This window comes from Aythya ferina (genome assembly GCF_964211825.1).
Source record: "Aythya ferina genome assembly, chromosome: W".
NCBI lineage: Eukaryota > Metazoa > Chordata > Aves > Anseriformes > Anatidae > Aythya > Aythya ferina.
Genome location: NC_140313.1, coordinates 1,573,771 through 1,598,555, shown reverse-complemented (window position 1 = coordinate 1,598,555; position 24,785 = coordinate 1,573,771). Strand labels below are relative to the sequence as shown.

Here is a 24,785-nt window from a genome sequence, read left to right as displayed (position 1 = left end):
AAGCCTGGTACAGCTGCTGTGGCACATGTATATACATCATTGTTGCCAGCACGAGCTGATTGGCATTCATGCTTGAGTGTCTTTTTATTTTCTCCTTGGATGCTGGGAGCAGCCTGAGTAGCTCGGAAACTAAAGAGCTTCATCTATTAGGCGTGACAGATTTGTATTCAGCGGTAAACGCCTGACCTTGCTCAAACTCCCTCATCCATCGCCATCGTCCCCTCCCAGATGAAAGATTTTTTGCTTCCTGCCGGTCGCCTTGGCAACGGGGCGAATTCAGCCCGGGAGAATGGCTAATAAGAAAAGATGTCGGGTGTAAGGATGAGAATGCATCGCCAGGAGCCGCGCTCGCTGCGTACGGACACACCAGAAGCTTTCACGAGATGGATTTTAAAGGCAATGCGATACGGGGAGCGTATTCACATCACCCTGCACTTAAACAGGCTAAGAAATGAGCTACAATACGCCCTCCTGCTGGAGAGCAGTGCGTTTTAGCCTTGAGTTTCATATGGGTACGTAGCAGGGATTGAGCTCTTGAGCAATGAAACTTGACTTTTGGACCCGGGCACCAAGTGGGCGGGCTGTGCCCATCACCCATCCCCACCTCCCATCCCTCCCCTTCCTCCCCTTGCACCACCTTGGCCAACGTGCCTCCTTAGCCCCTCACCAGGACTGTTTTTCGATGGTTTCCCATCTCAGTGAAAGTTTAGACTTTGCAGTGAGCCAGAAACGTCTTTGGATATCCCGGCTATCCCATATCATATGTTGCCTTGCATTTATTGCATCAGGACTTGTTGAATGTCCTTGTGCAACAGGCTGAGATCGGACATCTCCACCAGTTGCTTCTATTTCAATCTGGATAATGTCTGTATAACATATTTATATGGTTATACAAAACCACACACAATTTTTTTTGCATATTGAGTGGTTTACTCCATCGTACAAATTTTATCTTGACTAAAAATTAGTGATTCAGTTCTCGTGATTCCCGTTGCACACTCAGATGAACCATTCACACTCCATAAATGAGGACCCTTGGCTTCTCTGGGTCATTTGAGGGTTTTTGGGGGGGACATTTAGGGTTTGCAGGGCCCCGAGGATCTCCCTGGCAGCCTGCTACAGTTGCTTGCATGCAAACAGCTGTCCTGGTAGATAGAGTTGAGGGTTGGGCAGTGGGGTTGGGGGCCCTGCTGGGACAGGGGAGATGGGGGGCACCCAGGGCTCCTTGCCCACCCTGACAGGTCTCTGAGTCTGGGAAAGAAAGGGTGAAATTGGGAAAAGAATGTACGATTGTGGTCTTACTGCAAGATGAAGTTCATAATTAAATAGATACCATGTAATTAATCAGCTAGGAAATCCTCAGGTTGAGTAGCTGACTTGACAGAATTAAGAAAGAAGCAAAGACGAATCATTTAAAGCAAGACATGAAGAATTATTTTTAAGAAGTAAGCTTCTTCTGCTAACATGGATGCGGTCAGCTTCGGAAGGGAAGGGGGACGTGCTAGGAAGGAAAAGAAAAAAGCTGCCTGGTGCTCTTGTTAAAAACATAAACACCATTCACTGTCAATACAGCACATGTTTAATGGATTAAAATCAAGTAGCTCTTGATACTTTAATGACAGGGGAATAGCCTCTGGGTTGGGTGTCTTGGGTTGGGTGGAGGTTGTCACTGGGACGGATGCTGTTCAATGCCTAAGAGTGATGACCTGAAAATAAATATGAGCTGCTTATCACCGGAGTTAAATGGGTTTGAGATGGATACACAGCGTGATTTGGCCATCGGAGCAAGCTAAGCCTATTCCAACGGTATGTTTTAACTCGAGGCAATTATGAAATAACGCACGCAGGAATAAAGGAGTAAGGATTAAGAAAGGAATAAGGAAGTTGGCAACATCTGGTGAAAGCAAAAAGGACAGAGGAGAAACAGTGCCTTCAGACAAACCCTTGTGAGTGCTATGAAGAGGGTTAATTAATTAATTAATCAATAATGCTGTGATGTCTCCCCATTGCACCACCGAGGCTACGTCTCCCATCAGCGTTAGGTGGCTTTCTCCAGCTTTTGTTGGCTTTCTCCGAGATACCTTCCAGCTAGACCCAAATCATCGAAACGCAGTGCTGTGTATACTATAGGAATTAAATTAATCTATTTTGTTATTCCTGTGTGGGAAGCCAAGATAAATAGCCTTGTACTTCGTGAGTCCGGTGTTACGTCACTGCAGGGGTGCGATGCTGAAATCTGGGGGATTTTGGTTAGGTTGGCCCCAAAAAAAAGGATAGATGGCTGTCTGGTGAGGGAGTATCACAAAACGTTTTACTGAGTTGATTCAATTTTAATTTTCATCTAATTGGCAAAAATGAAATTACGTTCAAATGAAATGAGCCCAGAGGAATACTTCATGCTACTATTTCTAAAGGGAAAGGCAAACATTCAGCAAAAGAATGAAGAAAATTCTGAATTTGTAGAAATTTCTGTTTTCCTTGGGAGTAGAATTAAAATTCATTGAGGTGGTTTGGGGTTTGGGAGAGGAAGGGTGGTACAGGTTGGGGGGGAAGTTTTTCTCTTTCCAGCAGCCTTGGCGGGGAGGCAGGAAGGCATGTGTTGCTCTTCCTGCAATACAACAAAATTCGTTGTTCGTGTTGATAGATTGAAGAGAGTGTAGGTAGCTGAATTACACAGGATGCCTTCAGTGAGACCAGCAGTAGGAAGGGATGTGATTGTCACGTTTAATGAAGTGTAGGGTACTCTCATCTATATGATTATTATTTTTTTAAACGCAGCGCTGAAGATGCCATTATAGAAAACTCTTCTAGTATGGAAATCTACCGAGTGATGGAGGGGGAGAAGATAGAGCTGATGCTAGCAGAAGGAAACTATTGAAACAAATAAATCCTACTAAATGTTTAAATTAAAAAAAAAAAAAAATACACGCAGGGAGATGCACAGGTACATTTGCAAGTCGGTTTGCAGACAGATGCTCCTCTACAGAAGCTATAATGCAAGGTCTTGGCGACCTTGACAGAATTTGCTGGGGGCAGTCTCTGTACAAAGAGGAAAACACTCTTTAATAATTTTTCCAATATGTTAGTCACACCCTGGCTTTCACTCAGCATCAGATATGCATGAGTCTTTTCCTAGCATTTCCTTTTTCGTTAAAACTATCGGGCTGTATTCTGCTCTCCACATGACTTATTTTGATTTTTTACTGGGAGCGTTGTGCATCTTTTTTTTTTTCTTTCTTTTTCTTTTTTCTTTTTTTTTTTTTTTTTGGTGTAGCAAGAAAAGGGAAAAGAGCCACGTCCTCTGCTGAGCCGTTTCGGATCCGTCCGGGCTGGTTGATGCATTATGGATGCTGGATCCCAAAGTAGGTTTGTTTGTTTTGGCTCTGCTTCCAGGACCCTGGTGCCACAGAATCAATATTGTTTAACGTCAATCTTGCCAGTGCTTCCTTTCTTTGGGGAATGAAATTAATTTTCTTCAACTTGGCACGTATGGGACGACAGCGTCCCCCCTGACCTACCGCTTGAGTGTATGCAATTATCCTAAGAGTGGAGGTTGTGAAGGAAACAGCTTTTAAAGCATCAGACATGGCAGCTCTAGGACATCAGCAAGCGCTAGGCTGAGCCGGCTCTCCCATGATACTGCCCAGTTTCTAACCTCTGCTGGGCAGAGAAAAGGTAGGTTTTGGCTGTTTTGTTGTGTACGGCCGGCACTCAGCTGCTCCTTCCCAACTCATGAAAATCCCGTTCCGTGTCGAGATTCCTTGGTGAAAGTACCTAAAAACACATGTGCATTTTTGTCTGTTTTACTGGCTTGGTCACACGGAGCGTGGAGTTAGGAAAGTGTAGAAAAATAGTATTTTGTCTTTTTTTTCTGATAACCTTATAAATTATCTTTACTTCTCTTTTTTTTTTTTTTCTAACATTCGATATAAAACGGATTGCAAGCAGACCCTTAAAAAGCTGTCCATAGCCCCCCTGCACACACCCACCCACCCAACCACCGTGACTCCTGTTAATCCCATCTACATTTGAGTATCGAAGCTGTCGTCTTCCACTTTCAACGAGTTGTACGTCCTCATTCCCAGCCCTGGGGTGGTAGAGGGCAGCGGGTTTTTGCTTTGTCTTCCCAGTTTTGCATGAATTTCTTGGGGTTGGAAAATGGAACGGCTTTTCTGCTCTAGGTAGATTATTTTCTTATCAGTTCCTGCCAATTTCTATTCTAACGCTTTGGCTTTTTTTACCATCCTGCCAGCCTTGGGAGAATTATTCTAGTGTGACCACTGTTTGAATGTACTCTTTGGTGTACTCCTGAGTTGTGCCGGAGGCAGTTTGTCTGCCTGCCATTTCTTACATTACCCCAATGACCCGAGAAAGAAAGCACAATCTGTAAAGCAGAAAATGGTATACTGTTTAAAGGAGTGTTTTGCATTTAGCCAGACTTCTTCTTCTTTTTTTTTTTTTTTTCTTCTTTAACTTTATTTGAATATATGAATTTAAACCACTCACTTTTCATTTAGGGACCCTCGCAGAAACCCAGCCAGTTGCAGCTCTGCGGATGCGGGTGTTATTCTCTCCTGCATTTCCATTCCTAAGGAAAAAGGAGCAAATATTTTACATTCTTATCCTCAAGAGAGCTGAATGCAGGCCACTATGACTTACCTGAGGGTAACAAATGGTATCCAAGGCAAATTTGAGCTGGGCTTGGTGGGACTGACGGTAAATCTGGACCCTATTCAGCTCTCAGGATGCGTCCATGCTGACAAGGGAAATGCAAAACCATGCTTTATGCCTCTCTTTTTGTGCCATTGGAGAATTCATTGCTTATTTTTTATCCATCTCTCTCTTCTGTCTGGTCCTTGCTCTGCCTGTGACCAGTATGATGGTTTAGGGTTTTTTACCCCGTATGCGGATTGCTCGCTATTCCTCAGCTCGCTGGCCCTTCACCTCCCCAGTTCGTGTCTAATAATTTGCCAGAACTGGCAAAAAAAAAAAAAGCTAGAGCTCCCCTCACCTGTACTGTTTTCTGCAGACAGGGACATTGTGGTAATGCAACTCTATAGAGCTTTGAGTAGGTTGAGGTTTTTGTAGGATTAGGCCCTTTGCAACGTGGCGTTAGGCTTTCTGTGAACCCGACTGCTTCAGAACTGCAATAAAAAACACAGTGAGTATAGAGTTTGCGTTGTCCTATGCCCTTGGTGGTATTTACAAAGCATAATATAGTCATCTTCATGTGGGTTTGATGACTTTCAGCCAAGTGTGCATTAACGGCACCACTTGGTAGGGTGTGTTTCAAACCTTGGCAGTGCCCTGTTGGAAAACGCTACCTCTTCTAATGAGAAACTGGCTGTTTTCTGCTCTGTAGAAGACGGTTAGCACATGGGAGAAGAGCAAATGTTTGCCAGCACCGTCGTGTGTTCCCCAGAGAGCCAGCTCCTGCCTAAGTTATGGGCCTTCACAAGGCCTTGTGTTGGGGAGAACCTCAGCCGGCCTTGAAGGACAAACACATGAAATGGCTTCTGTGCTTAGGTTTTGATTTCATAAAATTTCTTTTCTGATGGGAAACTTTGTTTTGGGGAAGATTTCTCAAGCCTTAGGAGCTTCCTCATGCTCCAGGGGGTGATCTTCCATGCCTGTAATAGCCACCAAGATGGAATTTTCTCTCGTTATTTGACATTTTTCCTCCCACTCTTCCCTGTCTTAAGGAAGCTTCAGGGCTAGTGTCTTCCTCACCATCCGAGATCAGATCTATTCCTCTCTTTCAAGCAGTGCTATTTTCAGAGAACCCAATTCCAATTTCCTAAGGCTACTTACTGCCTGAAGCCGACAGACGCGGCCCCTTCCCAGGAGATGACTTCCAGTGGAGCATCTCATCTCTGGTGCGTGCTCCTTGCCTTTATTTTTGCAGGCTCCCCGTTCAACGAGACAACTTGTCTGCTCCTGAAGGTTACTAGCTGCTCACCTGACATTTCCGAGCACGACGTGGTATATTTTTTTATTATAACACACGATAAAAGCTTATGTCTGGGTCAGGAATACCCCAAAGACATATCTTGTGGTTCTTCAGCTCCTCGGGTCTTGGCATAGCAATCAATTACCAGCTCTTTGTACGAAGGTCCAAGAAGAATGATCTTTTCTATTTTTTCCTCATCTATTCCTTCACCTCCAGTCTTTGTACAGAGGCTTTTTGATATTCATGCTTACATGGCCATACTCTTTGTGGACAATATCACCCCTATCACCAATACCGTGATGATCTTTGTCACCACAATGTCAAGGACTCGTGAGTTTTTAGGAAGTTGGCTGTTGCTTTTTTTTTTTTTCATTTTAATGTTTCTTCCTTTCTCTGCATTAAATGTGTTTCTTTCTATTTATTTTTTTGTGTGTGTAAAAAATGATTTGTTTCCACTACTTTTCTTGCTGTTTCGTATTTTCATTAGCATAGCTTTATATGCTAGTAGCACTTCCAGTATTCTTTATCAACCACATTTTTATCAAATAAAAATTCCTGATTTATATTATAGCCCCTATATTGCAGGGAGTCATAGAATTCAGTATGTTCAGCAAGATCTGTAAAAAAAAAAAAAATAGATATTCTGAAGTTTTCTGTTGTTTCTTTCTCCTTCAAACAAAACTAAACAAAAACCCCCAACCTCATCCCACTTTAAAGTCTCAGAGTAATTTGTTTCTCTGTGTAAATAAAACATGAAAACCTTTGTATCATTTGAGAAGCAAAAAATCTCTTCTCAGAAGTACGAAATCTTTATGTAAAGAAGAGTCCATTATTCCCCTAGTTATTCAAGCGGAGGATTTCCATGCAGCTTGTGGAAAGACAGGGGGAAGAAAAATGGGCGGGTTTCCTCTCCGTGGTGCCAGGCCCTTTTTCACGATGCAAAATGAAGTTTCAGCCTTTAAAATTTCAAGCCCTGCCTAAAAATAAATGTCCATGAATGGGTGGACAGCTCAGATGGCTTCTCTGATGCACCGACTTGTGCCGTGGAAACGAGTTACTTGGAGAGGTCGGAGATTTTGGTGGCACAAACAGTTCTGCTTCGGGCTCCTTGCAGCCTGTGCTGGAAAAGAGCTGGCGGTGAAATATTTAGCTCCATTTTCCCATCAGTGAATAGCTGGAAAATAACTCCGCTGACGGGGGCTGGTGATTGTTTACATCTGACTGCAATCTTTGGTGAATCATCTTTCATAAGTGCTGTGGGGAAAAAATTATTTATTTTTTTCTGTCATCTGAACTGCAGCTGGAAATACCTCAGCTGGAAAAAAACTTTTCTTGTGCTAGAACTGACTTCATCATGTTTTGTTCCGTTGCCTTGTTTCAACTTTTCCCATTGTAATGCTGTATTTAGCAGATTCCCATCTACACCGGTGTCTCCTGTTATCGTTGCATCCAAGACCGGTTGCGTGCCATGATGGGTAGGCTTTGGGGGGGGTCCAATGAAGCATCCTCTCCAGCTCCTTCTCCCTTTTTTCCTTGAAAAACGACTAAAGGTCTCAGGCTCATCCGAATGCAGAGACGTTTCTCTCGCTCTTTTATCTCAAATTTCTTCTCAAGACAGGAAAACCACTTCTGCCTGGCTCTGAATAATAACGGAGAGCACGGAGAGCCTCGCTGATATCAAAGCGTTCGGGGTGTAAGCACAGCTCAGTGTGAATAAGGCGATCATAATTCATCCCTCCGACATCAGATGCTTTCCTGTAATTTTTAATTCTTTATATATTCACATGGGCCTAATCTGTACCTTCAAAAGCAACGAGGAGTTTGCCCTTGGCTTCAGGGCGAGGAGGTGCCCAGGCATTCCCACACGGGCTGTTTGAAACTCAGCTCTAGAGGTCTTAATTTTTCTATTTTTTTTAAATAGTTTCTTCTCACTGCTTTTGTGTGTTAGAGGGCTATTCCCTCTGGTACCAAACTTAATGCAGGGGAATGTAATAAACTAAAAGCAAATTAACTGTGTTATTCCAAATTCTCTGAGCTCGTACAATCAGTCTTGTAATTTTCAAAGGACGCAGTAGAAAACTTGCAAGACTAATAATCATAATTATTATGAATAATGAATCCTGAGATTATTACACAATAAAAACACGCCCTCCCATGCTGTGTCTTACTGTTCAATTATTTAAAGCTCCCTGACAATTATAAACACCCTTTAAGTCTGTCTCCTTGTATGATGAGGAGCTGTAACCCCAGCCACAGCAGCTTTTTTATCATTTCAGTTCAAAATAAAACTGCATTTAATATTTCAAAAAGATTTTTTTCTTTAGTCCTCCATATTTTTTTTTCTAAGAAATACTGTGTTTTTTTTTTTTGTTTTTTTTTTTTGCAAACGTTATCAAGGAGAAAAAGCAAGCAACATTTCAAACCGAAGTGTTGTGATTATGTTCTCCCAGGAACAGAGCTGGGGGAAGAGGATTGTGTCGCCTTCTTAAAAAAAAAATAAAAAATTAACTGTACTAGAAAACTGAATTATATATTAATATTTGTCAATTTGATAAGAATTCTGTTGATTCAGCTTAAAGCACCAAACGGCAAACTTCTCTAACTCAGCATGGTAGAGCTGCTCAGCTTCCCAGCATTTGTCAACCCTGTCCAGGCATTGCAGGTATCTCAGGGTTTTCTTCAATTTTCCCAATTTCCCCATTTTTTTATTTTTATTTTTTTGAGAGCCGGGGGTGCAGCAGGACCAAATTTCTTGCGGAAATTTTTTCTGCAAGAATTCATGACTTTAACCCAAAGAATTTCCTCTGAATGCCCCCTGTGGCTATTCAGTAGAATTATTTCCAGATCAAATTTTAGCTCCCGTGTAAAGCAAATAGCTTCAAAATGATTTTTTTTTTCCCCTGTACCGAGTAAAATATTTCTCCCGTTCGATCCCCCGTATCCTTCCCCTCACCAAATGCTGGTGGGTGGTTCTCTGCTGAGAAATTGCGATCTAATAGGTGAGGAGAAGGTTGGAAATTACAGGTGATTGAAGAGGGAATTAGAATGGTAGAAAGCCAGCAATTTTTAAGATGCTACTGTAACTACCACCATTATGTCTAATTCTTTTTAAGTCTATGGCAAAGTAGATAATGTTAACAAAACTATTAGTATCACTGCACACAGCTATAAATATCCTGTTGTCTCAGAGTAACCACTCTTCTAGCAGGGCATGGTGAGTTTCATTAATGCACAGATTAGTTCTGCTGCTTGCTTGCTTTTATCTATAAATTCAATATTATAGAGAAAACGTATCTGAAGAAATATGTGTTTGTGTTTTTTTTTTTTTCTTCAGTGCTTTCTACTCTGATAATGGTCTCGGAATTAGTATTCAACCCATCCGATTGCTGCTTTTCCGCCTGGCTTAGGTGGGGAGATGGTTTTTAGGAAGGACACAACCCTGCCATCTCCGACTTTGATTCCTGTGATCTGCCACCGAGCTTTCTAATGGGTTTATTAGAGATTGTAGGTATGAATTCTCTGGCTGGGAATCCTCTTAATTACTAATTTTCTTTGGAGCGATTGCTCTGGGGGCGATGTAGCTGATGAAGCCTGCTTTCCTACAGACTTGCATCCTTCAGGTTCATGCCTTAGACCTGCAATAATCCCCACTGGGGTCCTTTCCTGACCCCTCATCCCCTAAATTTCATGCCCCACCATGAAGAAATGCAGTAATAGCCATCAATTGTCTGCCCCCAGAGCAGAGGCAGCTACGTGAGCACATTTTGGGTACTTGATGCAAGGCTGACGTTGGCCAAACCCATACATAAGGCAGAAGAGAGTCACTGAATTCCCTTTGAAGCCTGGGACACCACATCCAGGCATCGACTTTGATTAAATCCTTGATATTTCATTTTTTTTTGAGCTCCATAATCTTGTGTGGATTTCGGTTAGAATTGGCCACAAGATGACGGATGCCACAGAGGCTTTAAAGGACGGGCAGATAGCATAGCTATTGTTTTCTTTCCTTAAAAATATAAAATGGTAAAAACTGCCGTGGAAGATGGTCTCGCGCAGGCTTTGATCTAGGACTGAAAACCTTGGTTGCAGGAGTACGGAAATTGCTCCTAAAGCCCTAAATCGATAGATAAATTGAGTTCAGTCCATACTCAGGACCAGTTAGGGTCAGTGTTCATCTCTGCAGTGTAGCAGCCGCTGCAAGTTCACTTCTCAAGGCTGATGGACCACGGAAGGCAGATGACAAGAAGCCCTTTGGTGTTTTGCCTTCCTGGTATCCATCTGTCCTTTGAGTCCTGGTTGGGTCCCCTCACCGGGACACCGACTGCTTCGGTGGCTGTTACATGCTGGAGCACAGCAGTGCTGGCACCTCTGCGGGGCTGTCCTTCTGTCTTCCTCCTTCTGCCTGTCTCCACCTATGTGCATTGCATCAGTGTGGGTTTTGGGGAAAGAAATGCTGGATCTGGTGCCTTAGACGTGCCTTTAACAGAGAGGATGCTTTGGGTAAGCGTAAGCCAGGAGCAGGACTTTTTATTTTCTTTTTCTTTTTTTTTTTTTTTTCACATTTATAGTAAAGCTGTTTTGCTATGAATAATTTCCGATGGAAATGGAATTATTTTCTGGCTCCCTCTTCCCCCCAACACAACAGACCTCACCCTTCCCATCTCCCCCCAGCCCTGCTCCTAGCTCTGGAAACTGTAGGAAATTTCTGCGTGAGGAGAAGGACCAGGTGGTGCTTTTGGCCCCAAACCTTTGGGGTTATGAGGTATACCGTTAGCTCTTTCGACCTGGTGTGGGCTGATCCAGATTATTTAAAATCTCGCTTTCTGCATTCCAGGAAACGTGGAGTCAGACGTTTCTGTCATCTTTGGAAATGGGCACCCATAAGCCAGGCAAAAAGGGTTTGTTACACAGCCGTTTTTCTTCTTTTTCCATCACCGCCTTGGGCTATCTGATTGAAATTCAGATGGTTTTGGTGCAGGTCAGAGCTGGCTCCCTTTCAGACAAATACTGTCTCAACGAAGACCAAAGATGAACTAACGAGTGAGTTATCTTAGTTTTTGCCTAGCCAAGAGGTGGCAGAGGCCAATTTTTGCAGCTCACAGAATCCCAGGCTGGTCCCAATGACCTCAGGTTTGCTAATTGCTCTGGGAATGGGCTTGTTGCCTTGAAACTGTTCCCATAGTGTACCAGCAAGGACGCTCACTTGGATTTTTTGGAGCTCGCGAGCTGCCAGCAACCACAACATGATGCCACAGTTTTGCTGCCAGTGGAGGTGCGTCAATTGGGAAGACTACTTGTGGGGATTTTAGAGAAGTTCTTCAGAGAAGAAGCTCTTTCCTCTTGTGCTCATTACCAGAAAATACGAACTGCTGCACAACCGTGTAGGCACTTAGCTTATAATTCTTCACTTCTCAGATGAGGAGGAAAGGTGCAGAAAGTCTCGCCTTGAAAGCATCCCCATTAGCTATGCGTGGCTGCCCCCCAAATTCATGCTAGTGTCATTAGTTTTGATAAATAATCCACAGAGCAAATAAGGAAACATATGCCGCCTTCTGCTAAACCTTTGAGTAACACTGAGAGCTGAATAACGATAATAAAAATTAGGAATTATAAAAGGCTAATGTGCCTGGTGGAAGCCTGAGCTACAGAAAATGGCTAATTTATTGTATCATGTTTGAGAAAAATTAGGTTCCTAGGAATCCAAAACATAAGAACTGAAATACAGAGCAAGTACCTCGGTTAGCCAAATTAAGGGAAATGCTACAGAGAAAAAAAGCGATGCCGAAGCAGTTTGTTGCTTTATTTTTTTGTAGGATTCTTAGCTCTGAATCTCGCCTTGGAATTATTATTATTAAATCAGTTATAAAGTACCTCCTTGCCACATGGGACCTGTTTGGTCCCATTTTTTATTTTTTTTTCTGAAAGCAAAGGGTTTGGCCCAAATATTGAAGGCATCAGCAGATGTTTAAATCCTGCCATCAGCCTGGGCCAGGTTTGGTGAGGAGCTTCCATCCCTGGAAGAGAAGCCAGGCGTGTGCTGAAGCTTCAAGTGACTTGACATCAGAACTTGAAGTCTTGTGTCCATCCATCAGCAAAGCCTTATGGAGTGGGGTAGGTCAGTGTAATTCAGACATCTTTCTTATAAGCTTACATAAAATTTGACTGAAGACTTTGAAGGTCTCATCGGTCATAATGTTGGACTTGGATGGCCACGTGCCTCTGTGAAGAAAACTTGGGCTAAACGAGAGATTTAGAGATGGGGCTTGAAGATCGACAACTCAAAGTGTGAGTACGTTGTCTGCCTCCATGGAAAGTCTCCAAAATCAGAGTACGCAAACTTCAAATTCAGCAGCACGTTATGGTCCACCAGGAGGTGCTCCATGCTCACACTGCTTTGGGGTGCAATTTTGGCCCAGGGGGGCAATTTTGGCTCAAATATAATTAAAGTTATGCCACCTTCCTTTGAAAATGGCAAGATATTTTGAAATCGAAGATGAGAAAGCTATACCAGAACACTTCCTAAAAGAACTGCTTCTTGCTTAAAATGACTGAAATGTTCTCGTGCTTTCAAAGTTCTCCCCTTTTCATTTTTGGTCTTCAGCTAAAAGTATTATTCAACTTTATGTTGAATTGCTCAGGGCTCGGTTTTAAAGCCAGTTAAACTTTTGCCAAAATAAATAAAAAAAATAGCCGACCTTCGAGCCTTTGGCCCAGTCCTTCCTAGAAATAACCACTGCAGCGCTGAGTTCACTTGCAAAAATAATGAACACGCTCCTAGTCCCTTGCTGCATGTTGAGTACCATAGATGATGGCTCCATTTATGTTTGCCGTTTAGCACCGTCGGTATTTGACCACGAAATGCCTTCCGAGTCCCTCGGCTGCCTTAAAACCCTTTGCTTTCTTTCTGCTTTTTCTGTGGGTGGCAGCTATCGTTCGGTGGCTCCGAGACTAGATGAACTGACCAGCGGCTCCTGGGGGAGCGTTCGCGGGTGATTGAATTGCTTGCAATCAACAGCCCCCCCCTCGTTTTTCCCGGTGACTAATTGGTGATGACAGATGTCACCCGCACCGTGATGCCCTCGCGGCACCCAGGGGGAGAGCAACAGAACAACCGAGCTGATCCCAGCCCTGGATTTTTAAAATATTTATTATATTTGTGCACAGTGTCAGTTAGTTAATAAGATCTGTTGACTACGTAAGCAGCCATTAAGACTGATTTTTTTGACTTTTTTTTTTTTTTTCTTGTGCACGTGAATAGCAGTTTTATAGTCTGTAAAAGGAAGGGAGTCTCTCTCCCATGGAAGAAGAGGATCCTGAGGATCTTCAGCACATCCCTATTCAATCTCATCTCATTAAAAGCTCCCTTCTGTAGCACTGACAAACCTGATGTGAGTGAAATTCCAGTAGGTCTAGGATGTATGAGCAATGGGCTTGTGCTGTGTGCTGTTGTTGGCGGAATTTACCCCAAAGCTTTGTAAAGGGCAGTGAAATGGGGGTTGTATGTCAGAGAGGAGTTGGTAGCATCCTCCTCTAACGTCCCCAGCCCTCCCCTTGCCCTCACGTAGTGTCAGGGGCACGGAGAGGCTTCCAACATGATTATAGGATGCAATTCTCGACGTCTCCTAAGCCTCTAACTATTTTCCATTTTCAACACGCTGCTTCGAAAGCGCCGCTGGGCTGATCCTGGGAGATGCTGAGTCAGGAGAGAGCTCCCCTTACAGCACCACCCGGCGTTGTTGACACCCATGAACCTCGGTGATTTATAGCGAGGTTCGTAATGTCATAAAAAAGGCATAATAAAAATTAGTACCGCATGACTTGCTTCGAAGAACATCGTTACGGCACCGAGCGATAATGAAGAGCTGCGCGAGAAGCCAGAAGGGAGGAAGTTTGTATGGCAGCGAGGACAGATCTTTTAGTTGGGAAATCAGCATCACTGCAGATGGGCTGAAAATTTTGAAGCATATGCTGATGTACCCTGACGCTCCGGCATGTGCTCGGTGTCGTTGGTAAAACCCAACGTGTGTGAACAAATCCAACAGAGATGCGTGCGGTCACGTACGAGCTGGGCAAACGCGAGCTCTGCCTGCTTTTGGAGGATAGATTTATACACAGAGCCCGAAGAAATGCTGCTGAATGCGATGCTTTGAAACCATGTTGCATGGTTAATCAGCTGAATGAAAACTGGAAAGGCCAAATTTTGTAGATGGTCCCCAGGAAAGGTAATAGAGGAGTTGCTTGTGCGGAAAAGAGCGTTTTGTTTGGCCGTAAGTAATGAGCGACCGGTAACGTGTCTGATCTGATAGATATTTGAGACAGCAAATTATACCTCTTGCACATCTCCCTAAAGGTCATCCGATTCAACGCCTGCTTTTCTCCCGGCTGTTAGACGCAAGATCAAAATTTAATTACTTAATGGGCAGGCCAAAACACGGGGACTCATCGCAGTTCGTGTTTCTCTGCTTCACCGCTTCGTGATTTAGTTGCTTAATCTGGGGCAATGAGAGCTCCCAGATCTGTGTCCCAGGGCTTTCCCAGGGAACATCCTCCTGATAGAGGTTAGCACTGGGATTTAGATGTGATCATCCATATGAAATGGCAATTTTTCCTTGCCTTCCCCTCTCAGATCCTGGTTGCTGTCCTAACCCACCGGGGGTTGCGTTGATGTTGAGTTCATCCAGATCAATCTCCCTGGGATAAAATGGTGCAAAACTCTGTCTCCTCTCATCTGCAGCTCTGGGTGCAGCCTGTTTAATTAGAAACAATTAGTGATGTGTTACCAATTTAATACAAATTCCTGTTTGTCTGGTAACTGGTGCAAAGGAAAATTAGGCAACTCATGCTCTACAGCCGCGATTGCTGTTTTTGTTTAGAGTCGTTCTATTTCTTTCCTTGATGTAAATGAATATTGATTTTTTTTTTTTTTTTTTTTTTTTTTTTTGGAGGAAGAAGAGAAATTAAGAACTGGTTTTAATCCCAGCCGTGGCTCAGGAACTGCCTCAGAGGCTTTGTCCAGAAATTGTTGTCAGCCCCTAAACTTCCCCAGCTGCCTGCAGTGACGCGATTTAATGGCGCGGTCCCATTAAAATAAACGGGCATATTCTGGAAAGTGAAATGGGAACAATTCTTTCCAAAGTGTCTGTGTTCTAAAAGATGATGACTCTCCCCGAATTGGTATCTATTACAGATCTTCTTATGTAAGCCAATTTCAGTGGAAGAACGCCTCACTTTTTCCGTTCCTAGGTGTTACATCCACAGCATCTCTGTGGTTACAGATACTCCTGCAGGGAGGTTTTTCTCAGACATAACTTACAACTTCCATAGAGAAAACTGTGAAAGATGGGTCAGAGGGGTATAAATATAAAATAAAATAAATGGAATAAAAATAATGAATTCCCTCAGTGCAAGAGTGTCACAAAAGATTATATTGACTGGGCTGTACTGAGCACCACTAGACCATAAGGACAGGTTTGATGTTATTTGTGGCATTAAAATTCCCCATAAATAACTTTTCCATTTAATCCTGAGGATGAAAAGAGTTTTATGTTCTTACACTTGCAATTCATGCTGTATGAATAACCGACTGAAAGTGCTAAACACAAGGAAGCTGTTGGGAGGAGACTTGAATTAGTCCGAAAGTTTATATTTTTGCATGAATAAAACATCTCGCTGCCCTGAAATGAAGTGCTTAACATAAAACATGAACGTTCCGTGTATGCTTAAATGCATTCAGCAAAAATGTTGTCTTTTTAAATGGAAATAAATATATGTATATAAACCCTTCATATCTGTATTGAAAATAGCAAACCGATGAATTGAAAAAGCTGTTAGAAAGCATGACAGATATTTTGATGTAGCCTCTTTGGCTGAAAACTTCCATTGGATGTCTTGAAAAGTCGTATTTTGGCACCAGGGTACATGGCCTGTTTAAGGAAAGTGTGATTTGCAGCAGGAAGTTGAAGGGTTTAAGTGCGGTAGGTTTCTCGCTTTTCCTGAAAAAAATATCGAGTTTCAAATCTTACCAACAAGCTCTAATTGACAGCGTTTTAAAAGTATGGATAGCCTATAGTGCGTGTTCTTATTTTAGCATACTGCAAGTGTTAAATCAGTGGCAAGTGACTGCAAAAGTCTTGGCTTAGCTAAGGTTGCAATTAAAAAAAAATTGCTAAATGGATAGCGTCATGAGAATTAACCACTTGCTGTGAGGTATAGGCAGATCCTGTACATAGCTCAGCTTGCTAATCTCTCTGTGTATTAATTTATGATCTGAAAAATGATTATATTTGTTAAGGCAGGGGTGTGGCAATATGGCATATGTGTAACAGGCTCCGATTTTGTATGTGAATTAAACATGAGTAATTAAAAGCATGCAAATTTTAATTGCTTTAAGAGCAGCAAAGTCAAATTCACCTTAAGTAGTTCAGGACTTGGTCCTCGGTGCAGATTACCAGGATAATTTTTAGATCAAAGTCATAATTGGCAGCTGAAAAACAAGACCAACAGTTTCTGAACACACAGCCACTTTTCAACTTATTTTTCTTCTTAAACAATTGTTTTTCTCTTTTTTTCTTTCAATTTGGTAGTTTTGCAAGAGAGGCAAACAAGTCTTTTTGGTACAGAGATATAAAAACTAGGCTGAGGCCTGGGATGTAGCACTACATAAAGGTCCCAGAAGCACTGCACTGAAATCATTTATTTATTTTATTTATTTATTCGTTCATTCATTCATTCATTCATTCTTGGATTTATAGGATTTGCACCCATGTCTCTCTTACCAGGAGAAGCTCGTGAATAAACTCACATCACCTATTCCCACCTTTGCTTGGCAGTAATGACGTTACATCTTTTTGATACCAAATCCATTGTGGGATATGATTTCAAAGCTTTTTGCCATTCATTCATCATCTCTTCTTGTGTATCCCCCAAAAGCTTTTGCTGGTCTCTAAAGACACCATTTTAAGGGGAGAAGGATGCTTCTGCCAGGACGTCTCCCTACCTGTGTGCAGACGTGTCCACGTCTATTTAAAACCAAAAACTGTGAAAGCGTGTTTTATAATTGATCTCTTTTCAACACTAAAAGCTGTAAGCAAGAACCTCCATTTCTACAGTCTCTAAAAATGTTTGCTTTTTCAAGATGCTACCAGTAGGACCCAGTGCAAGCATGCATCCTACTGGCAAAGTAATAATAAGGTCACAATACTCACAGCTGATTCTGGATTAAAAATAGTGGGAGATTTGGTTCATAATTTGAGATGCTTCATGTGGCTTCGTAAAGGAAACACGGAAATCAGAGCCTATTGGGCTATATTCAGGCCTTCTCTGTAGGTTCTTGAGTCATTTGCACCTGTGGAAAATGAAAGGGAGCAGTCTGATTTCGTGCTCGCTTTGTACAGAGGTAGGCAATTGTTCACACCGCCACGAGAGCAGAGAGAGATGTACCTCGTAAGGAGTTAATTCAAACCACATCGGGCTAAAATCAGCCCCTGTCAAACTGGGATGTAGATGGTTTAAGCAGTGGTGGATTGATCTTGTGTAGTCACATGAAAGACTGAAGGATTTCAGATATTGCTTGCTGAGATAATTCCAGGTTATATGTCTTCCTATATTGTACAATATATGTTTACTATTCACTGCTAGCAACGATAAAAGGGAAATTGCTTTTGTCAGTGATAGCTCTACAGAGTTTACTGAAAGCCAAAGTAAAATAAGTACTCGGTGTGCTAGAGCTATAGTCCCAGTCTTGCTGCTTTTCCCCTAATTTTTTTCCTACTATTTAAACGGGCACCTGGCAGGTCAGCCACCACAGCATCCATGTGCATGAGGTGGTTATGGATTCACCTCCAGATTTAAGATATTTATTCAGAAGTTTTAAAGGTAGATGCCTTTTCATGGTTTGAGTAGCTTTTTAGGCTCCATCATCTCCCCGTTTTCTACCGGGGGAGCTTAGACACCCATCATGTGTAGAAATGTCACCGAAATGTCAAGACTTGGGCTGATTGTAGCTCAAGTTTCTGAATGCCAAACCACCTTTGGTGGAAGAGACTTTGGTGAAAGACTGCTGTGCTTTGCCACGAGGATGGTTCCTCGATGGAGGAATTGCATACTGGGGTGGTTTGTAGGGGAACTTGAGGGTTTCTACAAGGTCTTAGATGCCAAAATTGTTAATAACAGGGCAGTTTTCTGAACCTAAGCACAAAAATTCCACCGAAAAAGCCTTGCAGGTTTCTTTGTGTCTTTTTTTTTTTTTTTTTTTTTCCCCAGATCTTGCCCTTGATACTTCTCTAGAGATGTTTACCCAACACAGCTCATTAGAAGCCAATGCGCTTCCAAGACACGAGTCAACATACGGAACAGACCAGAAGCCCAAATCTCCTCGCTCTGACCGTGCAGCGAAGTAGTTGTGTCTCTTTCTCCTATAAATGTACACAGATTATACTTTAGTCTTGTGTTTGCACATTATTTAGAGCAGTGGCCCATGACTAAGGACAATAAACACAATCTCAGTGCAAATAATGGATCGCAACTTCGCAGCCAAAAGAGCTGAGGCTAGGGCTTAATACTTTCTTTCAACACCTCATTACTCTGGAAATGCCCCTGGGAAATTTCTTAATTCCCTCCGGTTTGGGATTGATCTCCATAAGTAAGGGGTAATAATATTTGTTATTAATAATAACGGTATTAATTGCTCTTAAAAAAACAATTTAGGGACAGTATAAGGAAACGCTGTGCCGGTATTTAGTGAGTGTCGTGCTTTTCACAGAAAGCTATTCTTCATAAGCTGGTTAGGTAATAAACCACCGTTAATGATCTCACAGTAGATTAATGCTACTAATAGAGTTTACAGTATCTGCATGGGTGTTGGTCCAAAAGAAGCTTGTAATAATGGAAAAAAAATGCTTTTGGTTTGATACCAATGATGAAAATTTGGTTGGCCGGCTTTCATATGGACTTGGTGGGCAACAACCAAACCCTTAAATGCTCCAAAAGGTGCTCTTCTAAAAATGAATTCTACTGCTTGAGCCTTCAGTTTATTCATTTCTGGATTTTGCTTGTAGACAGAACACTTTTCTAGGTAAAAAAATGTTTCTTTCCTTCTTGCTTTATCCCACTTCGATGCGATTACCTAATAAATCGGGTGCTGAAACACCCTACTTAGTTTCTGCTTTTCCCAGACCAAAGGTTTGGAGGCTTGAGGCTTTGAACGGCCAGTTATTGCATGTTTATGAGGTTAAATACTTATGCTGCTCGGGGCGTACAAGACAAGAGCACTGAAATAGGAGCGAAGCAATGAATATATCAGACGCTGTGATCACACGGACAAGAAATAATTTTCAAGTATCCTGAGGAAGTAGCTGACTTGAGTTTTCCATGTTGCTGTTTGGTTGAGGATGCCATGTCTTAAGGTGTGATTTTACTGTTAGTTTTTTTTTTTTCTTTTTTTTTTTTCTTTTTCCCTCTTTCTTTCATCCCTTCTTATTTATTCACACTTATTCCGTGCCACCTTGGCCCTTTGTTTCGTGCCACCTCAGCCGTGCCCTCCACGGCGCCTCCCGCCAGCCCCGCCACCTCCGTGCCACCGGCCTCTCTGACTGTGTCCTCTCCTTCCCCTCCAGCTGTCCTAAGCTCCAGTGTCCTCCCCTCTGCCCCCCGAGATGTGGTCCCTGTCTTGGTCTCCAGCCGATTTGTCCGTCTCAGCTGGCGCCCGCCCGCCGAAGCCCGAGGCAGCATCCAGGCGTACACGGTCTTCTTCTCCAGGGAAGGCATCAACAGGTAGGTGTCCTCTTGCAGCCCAGGGGACTGTCCCTCGTTGAGGACAGCCCTGAGCTCCTTACCATCGTCTTGCAAAAGATTCTTAACCTTGTGTTCTTCCCTCTGTCCGCGTGTGGAAACGAAACAAATCGAACCCAATGTTTTGAGGCCAGCGGTGCCTTTTGTTGCGGTCTATTTTTGTAGACGACACGTCAACGTTTATATAACAAGACTTGTCATCTTGCTACGAGGGACTGTTTTGGACGACAGTGATGTCCATGGATCCTACCCCTCCGGCTATTACTCGGCCATCTAAAATAAAGCATTGTTAGCTCCATGTTTTACCTTTCATCTTCCCCCGAAGCCACGGGCTCAAGTGTTGTTTGCATCCCCAGCAGAGGTGAATTTGTTGAGCCCTAATCAGCTCGAGAGGAGGATGCTTTTAGAGCACTGCAAGGTCTCAAAAACAGTTGGGGAGAGGACAATGAAGATTTTAACATGATTGTGAGTGCAGCAGGCCAGCCTGGGCTGTTCCAGCCACGGCTGATTGCTGCCCAGCAGATAGCTCTTTTGTTATAACGGCACTAGAGATTATTTGCTCTTTTTCCCGATTCCTCATGATATATGCTCATGTCACACTCGAACAGGTAATGCGTAGTTACTTGGGTTTTATTTTCCGTACAAAAATTATTTGATGCCTGAGAAGAACCTTGTGCTTTTCCCTTCCTGTGCAATCACTCCGAAGAACTCGCTTCGAGTATCCCGTCCTTTATTTCACTGCTGGCTGGCGACTGGTGCTTGTGTGTGTAAAGCTGAGGATGCTTAGCTGTCCCTGTGTCCCTCCCAGTTTGGGTACCAAACGAGGATTCACGTGGCAGCATCAATTATTTTGTACAACTGGGTCCTAATATTTGTCTGTACCCATCAGTGCTGGTCACAGTGGGATAGGACGTGTGCTGTGCAAGGGGATTCCCATTTCTTTACTTTTTTATAAACCTTTGGGACTCGTTGGTGTGTTTGGAATTACTGAAGATGTAAAAGGAGCCCCACCCCTGGATTCCCTTGCATGAAAAGTAATTTTCTTCCAGAATTTGTGGTGCTGCTCGAAGTATTGAGTACCAGCGAGAGGCATTAGGCCAATTCCCAACAAGATCCACACCTTTTTCAAGAGCCTCCTGCAGAAGACTGAGGACCCTGTGTTAAAATAAAGAAATAGCAGGATGAAAAGAATAGTAAAGAATAGCAGGATGAAATCAGTGTCTTTTTTCTTCGAAAGCTTCCGTGGAATTTTTGAGCTCTTTGACTTCATTGTTTACATGTTATTTTTCCAAAAGAGCTATTATTCTTTTTTTTTTTTTTTTTTAAAGATAAAATACAAATGGGTTTGACATTAACCTCAGGGATGCAAAGGAATTGTCAGAGAAATTACTGCAAGTCTGGAATAAGGAGCTCACCCCGTGACGATTTGCATGGCAGGAGGCAGCACCAGCACACACGGTGGCTTTGGGGACAATCCAGAGAAGTTGTCCCCTGTGTTTTGAACTCCACCGTAAGGGCTCTTTGGCTCAGCCCTTTGAAAGAAGCCACTTTTGGAAGCGATTGTGCTTATTGCTGTGCTGTAATCACCAGGGCCCTTCTGACGGGATGCTCTTTAATCTTCGTGCTCTGCCAGGCATCCGGCGGGGGATCAAATGGTTTTTCTTGCAGATAAGGATGACTGGAAAGAGCACTTAAAGGTAAAAGGCAGGGTTCTGAGGAAAGGATAAAACAAACCTGAAATCTATTAGGAAATAAACAGCCAACCAATACCTCTGCACTCAGGAAAGTTGCTGGGTTGAGAAAAAGTTCAGATTAAAAAGTGATATACTCCGTACCACTTGCTGGTAATAGCAGACTACTGACAAAAAAGGAACAAATATTTTTTCATGTATAGGATCTGTTAGCAGATACATAACCGAAGCACACGTTTTATTGTTCTTCTTTTCTGTTTAAATATGGTATTAGAATATAATGCATGAATTTCAATGGATGTAGCTCTGCAAGGTACACACATAGACGTAATATAAAAATCCATCCTGCCCTGATGGAGAGCAGTTTCGGGAGAGAAAGGAGCTCTTTTACCTTTCATTTGACATTATAAGCTCCCCGAAAACAAACTCTTTCATACCCAAGTAATAAGGTCGATTGAAAGATTAAAAATGCTTGTCAAGTTCTGCAATGGAAGAGGTAAATCTCTGCCTTCTTGCCGTGTTTCCCATTGCACTGGTGAGCTCTTGGGAGTGGTGCTGCCCACATCTCATCCATCCATACTGAACTTCAAATTACGTTTTTTCGTTGCTAGAGGTCATCTCAGGTGGAAAACACCAAAATTATATATATAATTATATATTAAATATATTCACCTATAAAATTCCTCAAAACCAACAGTGTTTGCATCTGGATGTGGCCACCAGTTAATTACAAAACGACTTCGGAGTTGCAACTTTTCCTTGAGAACATTTGCAAAATTGACCTGATCAATATTTTGTTTTGAATTTTGGTGATTTTGGTCTCTTTTTGTTGTTCAGATCCACTCTCAGCCTAATTGTTTGTTTGCTCTTCTCATCCGTCTTCGCTGCTTTGCTTCTGTACCGAGTGAGCATTGATTCACACGGGCATTTGATATTTGTGTGTGTTAGTCATCACAAGGAAAGAGGCATTGTTTATTTTTGATCTTGTAGCCATAGAACGAAAAATAACCCCTCTCATGTAGTCTCAAGCCATATTTAATTGCCTGTCCGGAGTATTGAATGAATTCTGCCACCTCGGTGAGAATTTACGTGCTATGTTTAAAATTAAAAATTAAAGCTTTAAATTAAAAAATGATTTATAAGAGAGAAATATTTATACAATAATATATCTATACAATAATAGATTCCTGTTTGACATTTTAGAGGAGACACAAAGCCCCAAAATAGTGTTCAGTGTTTTATTGCAACCTTGGAAACGGCAAGTTGGTTTAAATAATGGGTTCTGATTTGTAGCCATCCTTCTTTAACTGAATGTTTGCAAACATAAATGAATAAATAAAATGAATGAACTGGGATGCCTTGATCCTAACAGAAAAGGAGGAGGAAAACACTCCTGGCAATCAACGGGATTCCGACATAACACGAACTTCCTTCGATGAAGGGCTCTTGCAAGATGGGGAGCTGCTTTGTTTCCAGTTGAACGTTCACTACAATTTGTTTTCAACGCCAAATTAATGAATACACAGGTAGTCACGAGCAGCCAACGGAGCTCCCCAACTCACTGCCTGCACGGCGCAGAGAGAAGAAATGAATCAAGGGACCGCTTAATTGAATGCAAAAACTTCTATTTGATTAGAGCCTATCTTTAGAATTCAGCTTAAGGTCTAAAATATCAGTCCCAGATGAACTGTTTACATTAGTTCGGAGGTTTTGCTTGTTATAATCAAGGACTTTGTGTTATTTCCTGGGAAAACGATAGTAGGGGATGAAAAAAAAGAGCTCAAGGTGGTGGAAGTCCACCCGTTTTAAAATTAATAGTATTCATTTCACAGCAAGGAGCATTAACATGACTTGTCTTACTCGAGGTAACTAATTAGGTGTTTGAAACATTATAAAAGCATTTGTTACACACCTAGGAGATATATGGGGACTGTAATTATCTTTTTTTACATGCTGATACTGTAATGTAACATGATCCTCAGTCACTGGAAATTACATGTCGAGGCCTCCATTTTACAAGGACACAAATGACTTTAGTCAAGGGCTTTTATTTTTAGCCCGTAATTTATGGCCAAGACAGGCTTGAAAAAGAGAACCCCAAGTGTAAAGGTGCCTGGCTCGAGGACGTTTGTGCTTTTTAGGGAATTCCTGCACTGCCCCATTGTCTTGGTCTCAGCCCTGGGGTTTTTGCTTGGTTATTTTTTCGGTCCCTACTCGGGCGGATTGGGAACATTCACTTTTTTATTGCAGTCCAGTTCTTACTGGTTTGAAGTTACAGGATCTTCACGTATAGAAATGAAGCAAGGGAAACGAAAATGTTTGCATTTTGAGGGAATAACACGAGGCAGCCTCAGAGCACTGATCTGGGGTAGAAAAGCAGTGAGATGAGCGTGCCTCTCAGTTTCTCTTGTTGTGCTTGGAAAATGCTCTTGTTTCAGCTAGAAAACCGAAATTATGGGAAATAAAACATGGAAAGGTTTAATTTGCTCAGTGCTCTCCTGAGGTGCATGGAGAGAAAGCACTTGCTGGCTAGGAACAGGGAAACTTGTGTGGTTTTTCAGCTGAAGGCTGCTCCCCTGAGCTTCTACTTTTCATTGCTGCTCCCAAACTGGAAGACATCAGATTACCTAGGCACAGACCTGAGCTAATTAGAATTGGACTCGAGCTAATTAGAATTGGACTTGAGCTAACTAGCCTTGGAAACGATGGGTGAATGCTGTGAGATGGAGTGGGCGATGGAGACCTCCAACTACTGCCCGCCTGGGTGCTATTTCCAGCAGGAGCAGCCGAGCTTCACGTGGACTCGTGTTTATCTAGGGGTGGCGTGGCCTGTCACCGGTGGGATTTGGGACCATCGCCAACAGAAGATGAGCACTGAAGCTGCTGAGGTTGCCTGTGGAGATGCATCCATTATCAGAGGCTAATTCCAAAGCGCTTGCTTTGATGTCTCCGAAGGGCTGAGGCTGGTTTGTGATGCACCAAGGGCAGCCCTGAGAAGAGGAATGGCAGCCCCAGGACTCCTCAGATACAAATCCAGATACAGAATGGGCTTTGTCAGAGTTGTCTCGTCGTAACACTTCACACCTACATCCCAAACTGCACAGGATCAGAGTCTGGTGCTGGCTCAGCACCCTCAGCCTAAATAAAACGCAGGTTTGGCTGAGCTCAGGGATGCTCCATGGTGATGTGGGTGCCGATTGCACCGTATAGGTGCACTTATTTTTAATTTCTTACTAAGGTAATGTAAAAGACTTACCAAATCAATGCTACAAACCATACAATTTTCCAGAATTTCATATACCACAGGTGCCACTGTCACAGAGAAGTATTCAGGCACGCTATCCTTAGGAAATCAT

The 24,785-nt window shown here is 42.7% G+C and overlaps 1 protein-coding gene across 1 annotated transcript in view; it reads left to right on the top strand.

Moving 5' to 3' along the window:
* The window catches only part of LOC311426563 (netrin receptor DCC-like), a 357,945-nt gene that overhangs the window by 211,427 nt on the left and 121,733 nt on the right, over positions 1 to 24,785 (top strand). Inside the window, exon 8 of the mRNA XM_084502992.1 lies at positions 19,564 to 19,720. Coding sequence (XP_084359118.1) covers positions 19,564 to 19,720 — 157 coding nt within the window. The remainder of the gene's footprint in view (positions 1 to 19,563; positions 19,721 to 24,785) is intronic.